The 15,289-nt window shown below is 43.4% G+C and overlaps 1 protein-coding gene and 2 long non-coding RNA genes across 5 annotated transcripts; 2 read left to right on the forward strand and 1 right to left on the reverse strand.

Annotated features, from left to right (window-relative positions):
* Window positions 1-1,164: 1,164 nt before the first annotated feature.
* LOC125553602 (uncharacterized) lies at window positions 1,165-2,550 on the forward strand. The gene is made up of 4 exons (XR_015600366.1): window positions 1,165-1,466; window positions 1,577-1,627; window positions 1,953-2,104; window positions 2,197-2,550. It is a non-coding gene; the product is annotated as an uncharacterized LOC125553602 (long non-coding RNA).
* A 718-nt stretch (window positions 2,551-3,268) lies between these two features.
* On the reverse strand, window positions 3,269-6,876 carry LOC125550812 (uncharacterized). Its single transcript, XR_007301871.2, has 5 exons — window positions 6,685-6,876; window positions 6,360-6,555; window positions 4,142-4,358; window positions 3,850-4,034; window positions 3,269-3,741 (listed from the first exon to the last, which is right to left on the reverse strand). It is a non-coding gene; the product is annotated as an uncharacterized LOC125550812 (long non-coding RNA).
* A 2,128-nt stretch (window positions 6,877-9,004) lies between these two features.
* On the forward strand, window positions 9,005-14,281 carry LOC125553601 (O-fucosyltransferase 9). Of its 3 annotated transcripts, none has more exons than XM_087517839.1 (10): window positions 9,005-9,578; window positions 10,343-10,414; window positions 10,553-10,620; window positions 11,089-11,177; window positions 11,817-12,014; window positions 12,119-12,323; window positions 12,415-12,582; window positions 13,138-13,305; window positions 13,494-13,684; window positions 13,951-14,281. In XM_087517839.1, exons 1-10 carry the CDS (start codon window positions 9,245-9,247, stop codon window positions 14,084-14,086), a joined length of 1,629 nt encoding a protein of 542 aa, XP_087373965.1. In that variant the 5' UTR covers window positions 9,005-9,244; the 3' UTR covers window positions 14,087-14,281. The 3 variants fall into 3 exon arrangements, with proteins under 3 accessions (XP_087373965.1, XP_087373963.1, XP_087373964.1); XM_087517837.1 differs by lacking the exon at window positions 10,343-10,414 and adding an exon at window positions 10,098-10,152 and having other exon boundaries at window positions 9,005-9,577; XM_087517838.1 differs by lacking the exons at window positions 10,343-10,414; window positions 10,553-10,620 and having other exon boundaries at window positions 9,007-9,577.
* Window positions 14,282-15,289: the final 1,008 nt, after the last annotated feature.

Consider the following 15,289-nt stretch of genomic DNA (forward strand, 5'->3'; position numbering starts at 1 on the left):
GCGGAGTTTAAGAAACAACTTTTCGAAGATCATTGTTGTCGTATGCTATTCTGGCAAGATCTCTGTTCCCATCATTGTTTTTTATTGAAGGTACTGTCAGGTTTTATATGCGTTTTCATCAGTCTTCAGCACAAGTAGCATCAGTCTTCAGAGTTGTTTCTTCATCCTAATTTTTGACTTTTTTCTACATTTTCCTATAGGGGAACGACAAGATGTTTCTTCTTCAGTCTTATTTTTGAGGTATCTAATTCTTCCTTACGGCAAATGTATGGTCAAGTTCTTTTTTTTTCAGTTTTTGTTTTGTAGTCTTAGACAGTACATTTTTTCTAGGTAAAATATGTACACAGCAGCAGGATATTTCTCTGAATTCAGTTTTTATTCACAACATGGGAAAATTGTAGTATGGGGAATATTTTAGTGTGGGAAAGTATGCAGCTGGGGTTTAGTTCGAGCCAGGGCAGTAAGCTACGGCTCCAAGTCGCCCCAATCTGGGTAAGATCGAGGGCTACCCCAGCGTTTTTGTGTGTTAACGGGTTGTCCAGGCGGCCCGATTAGGGGAAAGGAAGGATGATGCGCAAACCATCAGAAGGGCCAAAGAGGCTGGCGCATAGTTTTTGATCTGAACCCAGCGAAAAAACAGATGTTTTTTTGTTACTAACATTTTAGACTGAGTAGTCACTGCAAGACGCGTGTCAACCCTTCATTGGAATAAAAAACAGCCTGAAGCAAATTGAAAAACAGACGTATGATGATTAGTCACTCCCTATAAATAATCTATAATTGATTTTATTTCACCATCAAATTGTTTGTATGTAATGATTATGAATGTAAACATTAAATCTGCAATTTGCATATTAATTTAAATCATTTTAACCTTAATCATATGGATTGCAAAAAGGAAAGTTAGAGGATTGTAGCTTCTCTAACTTTCCTTCTTAATGTTAGAGGATCTGGTTCCTGACACGGTGCGCGACGATGATATCCACCGTCTAGGGTGGGATTACCGGGACGAATGGAGGCACGTTCGAAAATATATAATAGAACATCTGCACCCCGGCCCGCTTATCTGGTGCGTCCATATCCCTCTGGATATGTGCCAGCCGTTCCCGTAAAATCGTCAGGCCACGGTTATATCGAGTGGGTTAGCAGTGTACCTTCGACCATGATGTGCCTACTGCATAGCATAGGGTACTGTTCAGCTAGAGTTAGGACAAACAACTATCGGACACTCCAGGAGGCAGCCCGTGACTTTGGTCCATCTGCGTTCCCTCTTGCCTCTAGGAGCAGGCTAGGCGGCGGGGGAGGGGGATTCATCTAAGGCAGAGCATGGAGAGAACCCAAATCTGAGGAGGAGGCTGGAGTTTCGGGTACAAGAGGAGGCGCCGGGGGAATCTAGCACCGGGCCGCAGCGGGCACCGCCGCCCCTGTCATCTCGCGCCGCGGGCCATTGTACGGATCTATCATAGGTAAATCTTTGATCTCAGCTATGCGCATAGGTTCTTTGAATGTTGGGATGTATTTTGGCATTGGGCACATATCAGGAGGGTGATTATTCATGGTTCTCTGTGTTCCACAGGCTAGATTAGGTACGAGGTTGGGGCAGTATATATAAGCCGTCAACATGCAGGTAAGATGGCATGTAGACTTAATCTTGATTATTGGTATGTTCTTTTGGGAAGGGGCCCGAGGATGCAAATGTATTGCGCATTATGTCTGGCTGTCTTGTTTGACTCATGTTAAGGTGGCTTGGATAGAACAGATGTAGCTGATACGTTGCCATCGTACATGGATCAAGGGTTATAGCTAGCTGTTTTGGGTGTTTGGGATGCGCCAAGGTGTACGTTGGGAAATAGCAGTAGTATAGAATTCAATGATATATAGTTTATGTAACTGACAAATGACAGGTTCATATCGCTGATTTTTTTTTTGCATGTTCACCGTGTTCTATCTAGACAGCATTAATTTGGGGGAAATAAGCATGGCACATGATGTGTTCCCCAGAATAAAAAATTTCACGGTGGATAAAATTAGAACCATGATCAATGCCGACAAAAGGCCAATGGATTCAACAAAGAACGGAGATTTCATTTTTGGCATTTCAGCAGTAAGTCTCCACACAGAACATAATAGGATTCAGTTTACCGCTGCATCTTCAAAGAGAGGGCATACTAATCGGCCTTTGCCCTTGTTTTGCAGCCACGAGATGCTGCTAGTTCAGCATATTCTAGGGCAGATGACGACTATAATGCACAACAAGAAGGGGATGCTTGGGCATGTGCATGAAAGATTTGTGATTCTATGGGCTTGACACATCAGGTGACACTCCTGATGCAGTTTCGAGTGAACGTTAGGGTGTGACAAATTAAAGTCTCTTGTGGGCATAGTTTGCCTGAGACTGTTTCTGTTGGGGCCCAAGTGTTTGTATCATAAAGATCTAGATTGGCTATGTGGACCTATATATTAAGTCAGTCAAACCATGGAATGATTTCGAAGGTCAAGTACAAACTACTGTCTGCGGACATGACCGAAATATAAGTTGCTTGGTATGGATGTCAAGTTACGAACGACCGGTTGCATAGTTTTCGTTCTTTTAAATATACGTTGAAGCTGGTTTGTGAACGAACTTCCGATGATATAGGCATCATGCTGAAACATGTACCTGGCACTTAGGAAATGTCGACTGGACCCACACGCCGCTCACCGTGGTTTGGGCAACACCCAAACTGAATAATGTGCATGGCACAATTGTAGCAGTCTCAGTTTGGACTATGGACCTGGCACATTTTGAGTGTACCTTGCAATCATGTGCCTGTGGATTATTGTAGTCACCTGTAGTGTACAAAGCACAAGTCATCCGGGTGACATGTACAAGGTACAAGAAGCGTGAGCACAGAGAGGTTTCAACTGCGTACGTGCCGAGCACGTGATCTGCAAATACATGTGCCAGGCACATGATGTGTAATACGACAATCTGGAGGAAAGGGAGGTGGGTGGCGGTCGTGCGATCTACTCCCTCCGTTCCAAATTACTCATCATGGTTTAGTTCAAATTTGGTTTTAGTTCAAATTTGAACTAAAACCACGACGAGTAATTTGGAACAGAGGGAGTACAAGTGTTGAAACCAATCATGTGTTTCCTGATTGTGTAAGACAAATTTCCGGCGTTGTAGCTCAGTGCACAACTTCCATTCATGTTGTTGCGCAAGCAGTATCCAACAGAAAACAGATAATCATGGGATTTATAGTAAATCAATGCAGAGAGATCGCCATTAGAAAAAACATGCAAACCAAGATGATAATTAGTCGACGGGGATGCATAGGTGCAAACGTCACATAGTCACATACCACGCATAAGGGGCTACAAGTTACAGATTCATGGGTTTAACAAAAGAGCAAGCATTGCGCAGATGCACGATCACGCAATATAGCACAGAACGATTCATAGTCTGTGCCCCAACCATACACTAGACACCACATAGGTGTTTTAAGATATGATGCACACTCGGACAGTCATTGACGCAGTCCCAGCGTGTTCGTGGAATGTGACGACCACAAGATCATCTTCCTTCATTTGGATGTGTATGACATACTTCCGAAAACCTCCTTCAATTACAAGCCTGCCATCTTTTGATTTCTTGAACAATGCCGTTACATGGGCTCCTGCATCATCATGCACAAGAATGATCCCTGAATCGTCCAAGACGCCCGCATTGCTCTCAATGAGATCATTCTTCGGGATCCTCTATCAAATGCAAACAACAACACGTTTGTGAACAGCCATCCATAAGCTGATCGTGAAATACAAAACAAAAAACATAGATGTCATGATAATATGTTTATGTTCACTAACCATGTAGCCATCTTTAATGTCAACTCCATTCATCTTGTGCACAAAGATGCATCATACGTCTTCCAAAGCCCCGAATGCACATCTAATCATCTTTTTCATCTCTGAATATTCAAACTGATGTATACCCCTGGTGTACATGCAATGGTCGACGAGCTCGCGCTTCATGAGGGATAGGCCATTCAAAGCTGGCCACAACATCAAACTTATAAGCCAACACACATTTTGCAGCGAAAGTAAAATGTTCAAAAAAGAGATTTAACACACACTTCCGAATTCAATGTGGTAGCCTTACCAACGAAGTGGCGTCTGCCTCACGCCAGCCATCCCCATGATACCTGGTCCTCATAACTCCATGATCAACCATCACTTCGTACTCCAGTAGTTCTCTTGTGCCATCTTAGAGCTTCAACCCAATAGAAGGTTGTCATCGGAACTGAAACATGGCAAGACGGTCCTTCAAGATCTCCACATACGGCAGGCGGGTTTTTGCAATTAGGGAACTCCATGGCCTACATGTTAAGAAATAAAAAAATAAGCAACTATACACCAAGTAGTTGTTAAATCCATGTCCAGAATCTTTGCCATGAATAAAAACAAATCATTATACTACGCCAATGGGGTTTTCATAAATCAATATCTGGTCTAGCGCGTGTAATAGCGCTCAACAGTTTTATGTGAGCGTGCATGTTCCAGATTATCGTGTATCGCAATAAGTATATGGTGAGAGAGAAAAACAACTCAGTTGCCCAGATTTTTCCAAGTTGCAGCATTTAATTCGTGGCATGATCCATAGACCATTGACAGCCAAATGCAGGGATTCTGAAACTTATGTTTGGATGTAAACGCATATATCATTTGGAACATCCTCTTGTTATGCACAGGCGAATGTTTTTTGAAAACATCGTGATTTTTGTCTGGTGTAAATAAACCAAAATATGCTCAGGTTAAGCTGATGTGAGATTTCAACGACCATTTCGAGCCATGCCCTTTTTGTATCAAGCTTATTGAGTGGTGTAAATAAATCATACTATGCCCAGAATATCGTAATATAAAGGTGTGTTACACCGAAACACGTTCCATCATGCACCATGGATGATATGAGTATGGAATGCGTTGCCGATCTGCGACATTCAGCAGTAAAACGCCTAATACCAGGGGAAATGAGAGAGTAATGCTTAAGTTTATGAAACAATTTAGGCCAAATAAGCTTAAATTCAGTGATCTACACCATCACCCCTCACACCATTCTCACAAAGATGACACACCTTGGGTCAGGATTATATGGGAAACATATTATCAAGATGGGCTGCCATGTAACAAATTGGTGGGCTCATTCTGGTGGAAAGGCATTCTGCAGACATTGCCTGAATACAAGAAGCATTCTAGATGTATTCCAGGAAAGGGGGAGACTATTCTGCTGTGGCACGACAATTGGTCGGACCTACCACTTCATCTAAAGATGCCTGAGCTTTATTCTTTTGCCATCAACAAAGATATCACACTGAATCAGATGCATGAGCATCAGGCACTGGAGAACTGCTTCCACCGACCTCTCTCACAACAAGCGTTTACTCAATTCAACATCCTTCAAGATCAACTGCATGGTCTGACTCTCACTGATGACTCTGATAAGTGGACATACACTTGGGCCTCACCAAACTACTCTGCAATGAAGATGTACAAACATTTGTTTGCCAAGAATGGGGCTCACTTCATCTTCAGGCAGCTATGGAAATCGAATTGCAGACTAAGACACAAGATTTTCTTCTGGATGCTACTCTATGACAGAGTTAGTACAAGGAACATGCTACACAGAAAAAACATGTATTTGCCAGACTACAACTATGCTCTTTGCTTGGACAGGACACAAGAAACTTTAATTCACCTGTTCTGGGACTGCCACTTTGCATTAAACTGCTGGAACTGTATCCTCCCAAACAGACAGAGGGGTATTTCGACCTACGATGAGATTGGAATGATGATTACGCTTCTTCCCCAGGATTTGGCTATGGAGATCATTATCATGGGCTGCTGGGCCATCTGGATGGTCAGGAATGATAAGATTTTCAGATCTTCACTTCCTAGTTTGAACTCCTGGAAATTCTATGTTCAGGAAGGCATGCAACACATCAAACTCAGATCAAAGGAAGCCAAGGCCGCAAAGATAGACCAGTGGATTGAACAGACTCTGTAATTCTTTTTATTATGATACCTAGAACAGGCATTGGGTGATTTGTTGTGTGGTCTTGTACTTTGTATTTTGTTTATATTATATAAAATACCGTAGAACAATTGTTCTACGGTCACAGGGTCAAAAAAAAAACCATTCTCTCCATCCCCGGCATTGCCAATAAAACTGAAGTTGAGAAACCGTCACACAGACATGGAATCTACGAATCTTGAATGGGAAGATAATGACCAGATTTGGTTTCGGGAAGCAATAATATGAATCTTATTTTCTCGGAGGAAAGTATCGGTTACAGCGGAGGCAGGAAGGGGACGACGCATACCTAGGACCAGGGCGTAACGAGATCCTCGCGTTCCAGCCGCCGGACCTGTTTCTGAATCCGCCCGGCTCCCGTCGATGGATGAAGATGGAGAAGTTCTTTAGGGAAAAGGGATGGGGCGGACGCTCGCGTGCTTGGGGAATAGAAGCAGGCAGACGCTCGGCGCGCGGGGGTGTTCCGGATCCTTCCAGTCCAAGATCTGTGGTCCGGCACAGAATCAAGAAGAAAGGGGGATTCAGAATCTCATTTGGGGAAGCTGAAAAATGATTAAGACGCATCCCGGATGAGCGTTGCGAATAGCATAGCAGTATCCAGACTCGATACGTACCTACAGCCGTCCGCCGGAGAGGTTCCCGGGGCGGCAAGCGCCGGCGCCATTGAATCGCCTCCTTGCACCCAATCCATTAGAGCGAACGAGCAGGGCGCTGTATAGGGAGAGAATTTAGTCGTATTCACGGGTCCGCGTCGGTATGCAGGGGGCGGGTGGAAGACAAGGAAGTGCAGAGCAGCTGTTACCCTACGACGACAAGGAACGGTGACAGATGTCTGACACGGTAATACGGGCACTAAATCGCTATCCAGCGTCGGACATCTCGAGGTAAAGGGCAACGTTTCAACCGTTACGATAACGCGGCCCCGGTGCAGGTGTGCGAAAAATCCGCGTCCGAGGCACCTTGGGCACTGGGCGCTGCCCTTCTACGACAAATCAGAGTATGTCCCTGAGTTCAAGCTATGGTTGGGCTTCAGCCCGCCCAGGCCGAACTACCTGTGCGCCGCTGACCTGTCCACCATGGACCATGGCCAACCGCCCGTCGTACATCATGTTTGGGAAGATCTTGATCGGCCTGAGGAAGAGGACTGGGTACCGACGCATTTCAGGATACTGAACCTTGGCTCTGGCAAGTTTTGCATTGCTAAAATCATTAGCGCAGAGGCGACTGGCATGAAATTTTCTGTGCTCACTGGCATCGAGATGGTTCGCGGCAAAGATGATCAGAGCCTCCGGATGTTCAAGCACAAGAGTACACGCTACATGTTCAGCACGCCAGATGTAATCCACTGGGTTATCTGAATAATCTTGCGTGGCGTGCCATGTTCACTGTCCTATGGATGGTGTGTGGCAGTGTTGGCCTGAGCCTCCCGATGCCCAAGCACACGTTCCATCATTCAGCAGGTGCATTGAATAATCTTTGTGCTCTACTAGTACTACTACCTCTGTCCTTGTTTATTGATGCGCATAGTATTTTATGCCAAAATTTAATTATATATTTAACTAAATGATAATAATGCATGTCATCAAAAATTATATTCCTGAATTCATGCTTTAACATTTTGTTAGTTAAATCTAAGGTTGAAATTTGACACGAAGATGGAGGTAGTATTAGGGAATCTCCATTGTGCAGAATAAAAACAATCACGGTATCCGTCCACGGATGCGTCTGCCGCAGTGATACGGAAGCCGGCCATCCACCCATGACCGCATACATTTCAAACCGATTTCAACACACAAGATGAAAGTCTAAATGATTGCCGCCACAAGCAGCGCCCGTTTCCCACAACATATCTTTCTCATGTCCGACAGCAAGCTTATCGGCCGGCCGTGAGCCCCGGGAAGTGAAGATTCAACGGGAGGGGAAGAGTAGTGGCCTTCGCGAAGCTGCGAGCAAGCTCATCGAATGTGTGACCCGACAAGACGTCGACAGTAGCCTTTCTGGGACCCAAGCGGTGGCGGCCTCCCATATTCTACTCTTCCTCGCCATCGACAGGGGAAGACATGGACATGCCAACCTCGTCGTCATGGCGGCGGGGTGCGAACGACGATGACGGCGTGGTCAAGGCAGAGCTGGTGACATCCTCGGTCTCGTGTGCCTCCTCTTCCTTCGTCGCCGCGTCGATGTCCAAGAACAGGGCGTCTCCCTCTGCCCGCAGCACGTGCAACCGCCATTGCTCGTGGTGGATCTCGCGGGCGCTGCAGTAGGATAGGAGCGGCACTTGCTCCTATCGAGGAAGCCTAGACCGTCCGCCACCATAGTTATGACAGGCTTGTCGTTCGCCTGGTCGCTGACGATTTGTTCCTCCGCGAGCTGGTGCTCGTCGAAGGAGTCGGAGAGAAGGCGCGTACACCGGGTTGCGACGCATGCGACACTTTCGACCGACGCACCACTTCAATGCTGGCTCTCATTAGATGTCACGTCCGTTGGTGCTCCCGAGCGGCACTGACCGACATGATTGTGCGGCAATCACTTCATGCGGGAAATAGTGTGAGCAAGTGAAAGGGTTTTGGGTGGTTCCGGGTGTCTGTCGCGTGCTGCCCAACGGTCTGGACGCCCGCAAAGCATCTTAGTTTGCCTCTGGTTCGTGGAAGGACGGACGTCCGGACCGGTCCACGGACCGATGGAGTGCCATGTTGGATGATAAAATAAATATAGACCGCTTGATCCAGATGGATGCGAGCGATTTGAGGTTAGTGTTGGTAGATCAAAGTTTGACTACATATTTAACTAGTGAAATTCACTATATTATTCACATATTCAACTCTGCGGCGCTGATTATGAACCGGAGGAAACTGAACTTGGTGAACGTAAACATCACAGGCATTTTGTAGTTAGCGGGACGTCTCCTTTAGCCGAAAACCTATCGTCAGGAATTGGGGGTCATTCTTTTCTTTCCGAACAAACATTATCAGTCTCTGGTTGTGTCGTGTTGCCTTGGATCATATACACTCTATTCGATCATGTACGGCTGTACACTCCTTGCCCTATGTATTTATATGTAGTATTTGCCATTCGTGATCAATCGCAGCCATCTAGAAAAAAAAAAATTCCCTCGCGTGCGCTCCTCCATCACATCCTCTCGCGTCGCATGATCCGGCGGGAGCGCTCTCGGTGATGCCGCCGGCGATCGCTTTGGCGTCGGCGTCGGCGTCGATGCGCGGCGGCGAAGGCGCGAAGGGTACGGCGCGGCGCCCGGACCGCGTGCTGGCCGCGCGCCGGCGGCGAGCTGCCGTGCTGCTCCTCGCTCTAGCGTACACGGCGGCTATGCTTGTGCTCCTCCTGGGCGCTGACGGCACGGGCCTGGGCACAGGTGGTGGACGCGTGGTGGTAGGTGCGCCGCGTCCGCGGGCGCGGGCGCCAGCGCCGCCCGGATCGGTGTACCGCAGCCACCTCGTGTTCGAGCGGCTCCTGCCGGAAATGCGCGCCCTCGCCTCTCGTCCTAGCCCGGTGAGTTCTTGCTCGTTCCCAGGGACTAGTAATGTTTATTCGATCCATTCCCAGCGGAATGGGTGGATTGGCTTAAAAAAGAGGTGGAATTTTTCTTCCGGTCATGTGCGTCGGATGAATTTTTCTCGTCTACTCCTTGATTTGCCACTGGATGCTCATGGTTTGATTATAAATCGTCCCAAAATTGTTTGTAGCTTTACCACACATTGCATCCAAGTTTTGTGTTGGCTGTTTGTGAGTTGTGACACAAATACAGTAGAATGCTACATAGCTTACTAGTACTAATCTCTAGTGAAACTGGTGGTGACACTGAGATAACACTGAATTTGGCTGCTTGTAGGAGTAGACATCCATTGAATCCTTTATTTGTATTGCTATAGCACTACTGCAGGCCAATGAAGATACTTGGCACCTTGAGATGGCAATACATAGGACATAAATAATGTACTTATAAGACTGTAGCATGCGAGTTCTGTTTCATGTTCATATGCCAAAAAGGTGACAGCCCTTCATGTGGCAGGCCTATAATATGTTCTGCAACTTGGGAGATGCTTGGCATTGGGAGCTCTTTAAAGGTCAAAGAGGATTTATCTGTCAGTTGTTGATTGTAACAATGGTGTCATGATGATGATCATTTTTAGCATTACAGTGCTACTAATCCAATCACAACACATGTTCAATGCCTATGATCACTGTGACCAACAACTTTTTTCCTTTTAGTTTACATAGTCATACATACACTCTTCGCATGTATGTAACATGATTTTATGGCATCCCATTATAAAAAGTCTGGAAAGAGATGGGTACCTTGCATCAGAAAGAGATTGACACAATCAGGTGCAAATTTGAAATGCTTTTTATGAATTTCTATACCAAATGTACCAAGATCAGCCAGTCAGAATCAGCTTTAGTATAAGTAGTAACAGGCGACATAGCTAAGTAGTTTTTATTGATGGTCCACATTACACTTTTCAGCGTTACCACCTTCAAATGGTTTTCTCGTAATTGAAGCAAATGGTGGTCTGAATCAGCAACGCATTTCTGTAAGTTGCATGATCAATTTCTTACTGAACGTGGACCAACTAGATATATTCCTCAGAGTCATCTTGATTACATATACACTACTGAAACGAAACTCACTGTTGGTACTGAAATACCTTTCTTTAATGGTATATTCTATACAGTAAAAGTATAATGATCCATGGTTCGACATTAACTATCCAAAGACCAATCCCTTTATGGCCCCTGGATTCCTGTTTCGCAGACTCCCTTGGATTCGTTTTGAATTTATTTCTTGCATGAACATGCTGTTTCATGTTTTGTTGCAGCTTACCCTTTTATCTTCCACTAAATTCTGAATACTTTCAAAAGTCATTACGCATTCCACTGATCTTCATATGTAGAATTCTTTTCTTTTTTCTAGTGTCTCAACTGCCAACTTGAATTTCAAACTTCACAACATGTTTGCTCTGTAGTGTTTATCTGAGTCTAACAGAGATGTCTCGATACAGATTTGTGATGCTGTTGCTGTGGCAAGCTTACTTAATGCAACTCTTGTCAGCCCAGCTTTTCATCTGAATAGTGTTTGGCGTGATTCTAGGTAACTATTTTGCTTCTTTGTAGAATATCCGCAGATGTGTTTGGAGAAACTGGCATACAGCACATCCGTCCCTGGGTCACTTTCTTGAGAACTAGCTCTGTAAAAACGCCATTTGCATAATTAAGTTTCAAATTTACTTCAGTTAGCATTTTCTGTATTATATAAGTGAAAATTCTTTCTTTGCCCATTGTTTATCTGCTCTCGATAAATAAAATGGATCAGTATCCTTTCCTTTTTGGAAAAGAGAAACTTCATTATGTCTCTTCAAGCCCTTGTCTGCACTCTTTTTTTGTGCTATCAAGTCACTATTTTCTGTTGTGTCATTTCTTTTGTGCTTCCGTTTTAACAATGCATTTTTCAGCACTCTTGTTTTGTTCCTTGTTAAGAATGTACCTCAATAATGTCGATAGTATCACATCGATCTTTGCATTTGCCATTTTATAAGCTGTATCCCTATGAAAATAATTGATTGAATAAAGAATTGTTATTTTTTATGTAGCTTTGGTTTTCTTTCATATGTTATTATATTTTCAGTAATATTCTCCTCATGCCTGTGTCATATAATATGTTTTTGATTTTTGATTTTCTCATCACTTTTCCAGAAGGATAATTCTTCTTTGTTCCTGCATAATATTTCAGCAAATTTGGTGATATATTTGATGAAGACCATTTTATTGAGACACTCCGAAAACATGTAAGGGTTGTCAAAGAACTTCCTGAAAATGTTTCTGCGCAGTTTGACCATAATATCAGCAGTATACCGAATATGAGAACCAAAGCCTTCTCGTCTCACAGTTACTACCTAGAAAAGGTGCTTCCGAAACTGTTGGAGCTAGGGTATGTGCTCCTGTTGCACCTTCCTTTGATATAGTGTCAAATTCTTGCTACTAAAGGCGTTCTATACTACCATATCTTTGCTCATTTTCTGTTCTATGACACAGGGCTGTGCGTATTGCTCCTTTCTCAAATAGATTGGCTAATTCAGTTCCATCAAATATCAATGCGTTGAGATGTTTGGCAAACTATGAGGCATTGAGATTTTCTGAACCCATAAGAATTCTTGCAGATAACATGGTTGACCGAATGATCAAGAAGAGTGCTTTGACTGGTGGGAAGTACATGTCAGTTCATCTTCGCTTTGAAGAGGTTCAAATACAATGCCATGCTAGTTGGTGCCTGTTATTAAATCTTTTCAGTAAGACCAAGCTTTATGATGATTTTGTGTGCTGCATTTTAGGATATGGTAGCTTTCTCATGCTGTATATATGACGGTGACTGGAAGGAGAATATTGCAATGGAGAATGCTCGCGAAAGGGGCTGGAGAGGGAAGTTTCGCCGACCAGGTCGAGTGATAAATCCCGAGGCCAATCGGAGGAATGGGAGATGTCCTTTAGCTCCTATAGAGGTTGAAATGTTAGTTCCCCGCAATTGTTTTGAGTATGCTCGTATTGCAACACTTCTAGGGCCAGTTAGGGGTACATTTACCAATTTTAGTAAGCTCTCTAAAGATATTCTTAACTGTTACATCCAAGAATGATAAGTGCTTTAAAATTGCCACTGCAGTACTTAATGGAGCCTCACTCTGTTTTTTTCCTGAGTGCACATCATGTTCATTACTCCCCAGGCTATCTATTGTTAGAGAATACAGTTGGACACTCCAAATAGCATCTATGGTGTTGTGCATTGGTGCAAAAAGCATTTTGTAGGCATTTGCATTGCAGACTACAGTAGGTAGTGCTGGACGTCATGTTTTCAGACCATTTCTAGAATTCCTTATCATAGTTCTTTATTTTTCAGTGGACTGATTAGTTAAACTGGAGTTAAAGCTTTGGTAAATGTATCCTGCCACCATAATTTGCAGATGCATTCCAATAGGCCTTTCTGCAAGCTGCCAAGAGATCTTATTTACATGATATCATTGTACAACTTTACTTTTTCCTCACTAGTTTTGTTTATGCAGGTTGGAATGATGCTGCGTGGCATGGGGTTTGATAATACTACCTCACTCTATGTTGCCTCTGGTAAAATATACAATGCTGAGAAGTATATGACTCCTCTTCGCGAGTTGTTTCCACTTCTACAAACAAAGGAAACGCTCACTTCACCTGAGGAGCTTGCACAGTTCAAGGTATTTCCCCCTCCCTTAGTTACTCCGTTTCTATCATAAATTGTTACTGTAGAAAGAATGCATTCTTACATTATTTCACAGCAAGCATGCATAACCCTTGTTCAGTTTGAAGGGAGGGTAACAGTTGGATAAGAGCCATTTCTTATCTCCATGACAGACTTACCTTTGACTCACATTCCTATATCCAGGGGCATTCATCCAGACTGGCCGCATTGGACTACACAGTCTGTCTATGGAGCGAAGCCTTTGTAACGACTCAAGGAAGCAATTTCCCTCATTTCCTGATCGGACACAGGCGTTATTTGTATGGGGGGCATGCAAAGACAATAACACCAGATAAACGGAAAATGGTGCTACTCTTTGACAACCCGGATATCAGGTCAGCTTTGAGTAACCGTTGTCTGATATGTCTAAGTGCACGAGGAAGCTGGAGAAGGCCCGAATTTTGCCACGTCAAATCTGGATATCCACATTTAGCTAGTTTCCATTTGGACAGTCAATTTTAGAGATAAATTATTGTAGAAAATCATAGTGAATTTTAACTATTGTCCATATTGTTTTATATGTAAACACTGAAATACATTTTAGCTGAATGTAAGGCTGTAACGGAACCTCTGATATCCAACTTGTTTGCTTTGACTGCAGATGGGATCGGTTCAGGCACCTCATGCAGGATATTCGTCGCCAAAGTGAATCGAAAGGTTTCGGGTTCAGGAAACAGCATGGATCGATATACAACCTCCCGATGCCCGACTGCATGTGTCAGCAAGCTGAAGCATGATGATGTAGAGTACCGATTTATGTACTTGTAAGTAGGAGTTACACATAGAAATTTGTTACATTCTTTTTGTCTGTAGGTAAAGAGTACTGTAGTAGACTAGAGATGCCAAATCGTGTGGTTGTCGATATGAAATCCAGCCCAGAGATGCAGTTATGCTGTCTGAAATGAAAGAGAGCCTTGTTTTTTCTTTTCTTCAGAATATGCCACAGCCTATATTGACTATAATACCCAAACTTAACTTTGAGTTGAGAATTGTTTGCCTGGTGTTAATGGAGATAAACAATATCCTGCCTAAACTTGTAACATCCCAAAATTCTAAATTTTGGAATGTTATAATAAATAGATAGATTTGATTAATTGATTGAAAGTGAGTGAATTCAAACTTTTTGAAAGTTAAATGAGAGGGAATAAAAGGACTTTCCCAAACTTTCATATTTGCTTTCTGATCTCCATGAATTCAAATTATTTTCAACGTAAAACCCTAGAGAGAAGATGACATGACTTCTTCCATTTAAAATGAAAAGGGTGTTTGAAAAATATTTGAATTCCATTGGGAAATATTTCCAATTCAGGAACTTTAAGCAACTCAATGATTTTCACGAGAGAAGATAAAATGACTTCTTCAAATTATGAAATATGAGTTGGGAGTTTCAAAGGATCAATTTCAAGTCCTTTTGGAATTAATTTTCAAGTTGGATTTATTTGAGTTTAATTCAAATTATTTTTCTCCAAAAATAAAATATATGGAAATTAGGGTAACATGATTCCCTACATTAGAAAATTGGAGAAAAATTAATTTGAAATCATTTTGGTATTTTTAAAATGATTTTAGTTGGATTTTAATAGACCAGTAGCACTCTTTGATTTATCCGAATTTGTGTATATTTTATATAATGCTAGAAAAATGTCCATGTTGAAGAAAATCTTTTTCTGAAAATTTTGATATATTATATGCCTATTTACTATTTGTATTTCTTTTGTTTTATTTCTTTTTGTTTGTTTGTGTAAAAAAAAACTGTTCAACCTCGCCGACTGGGCCGGCCCAGCACCTCGCCAGGCCGCGGTCCAGCTTCCAACCGCCCCGTCTTCGAGCTCGGGACGAAGTCCCGAGCGTGACCGACTCCGCCGCCGCCGTCGAGTCCCGGCCGGGCACGACTCTCCTTGCCCCTCCTCCACGTCTCTTCCGCCCCCCTCCCCTATAAA

Source organism: Triticum urartu, chromosome 4A (genome assembly GCF_056163025.1).
Source record: "Triticum urartu cultivar PI428250 chromosome 4A, HENAU_Tu73, whole genome shotgun sequence".
Taxonomy (NCBI): Eukaryota; Viridiplantae; Streptophyta; class Magnoliopsida; order Poales; family Poaceae; genus Triticum; species Triticum urartu.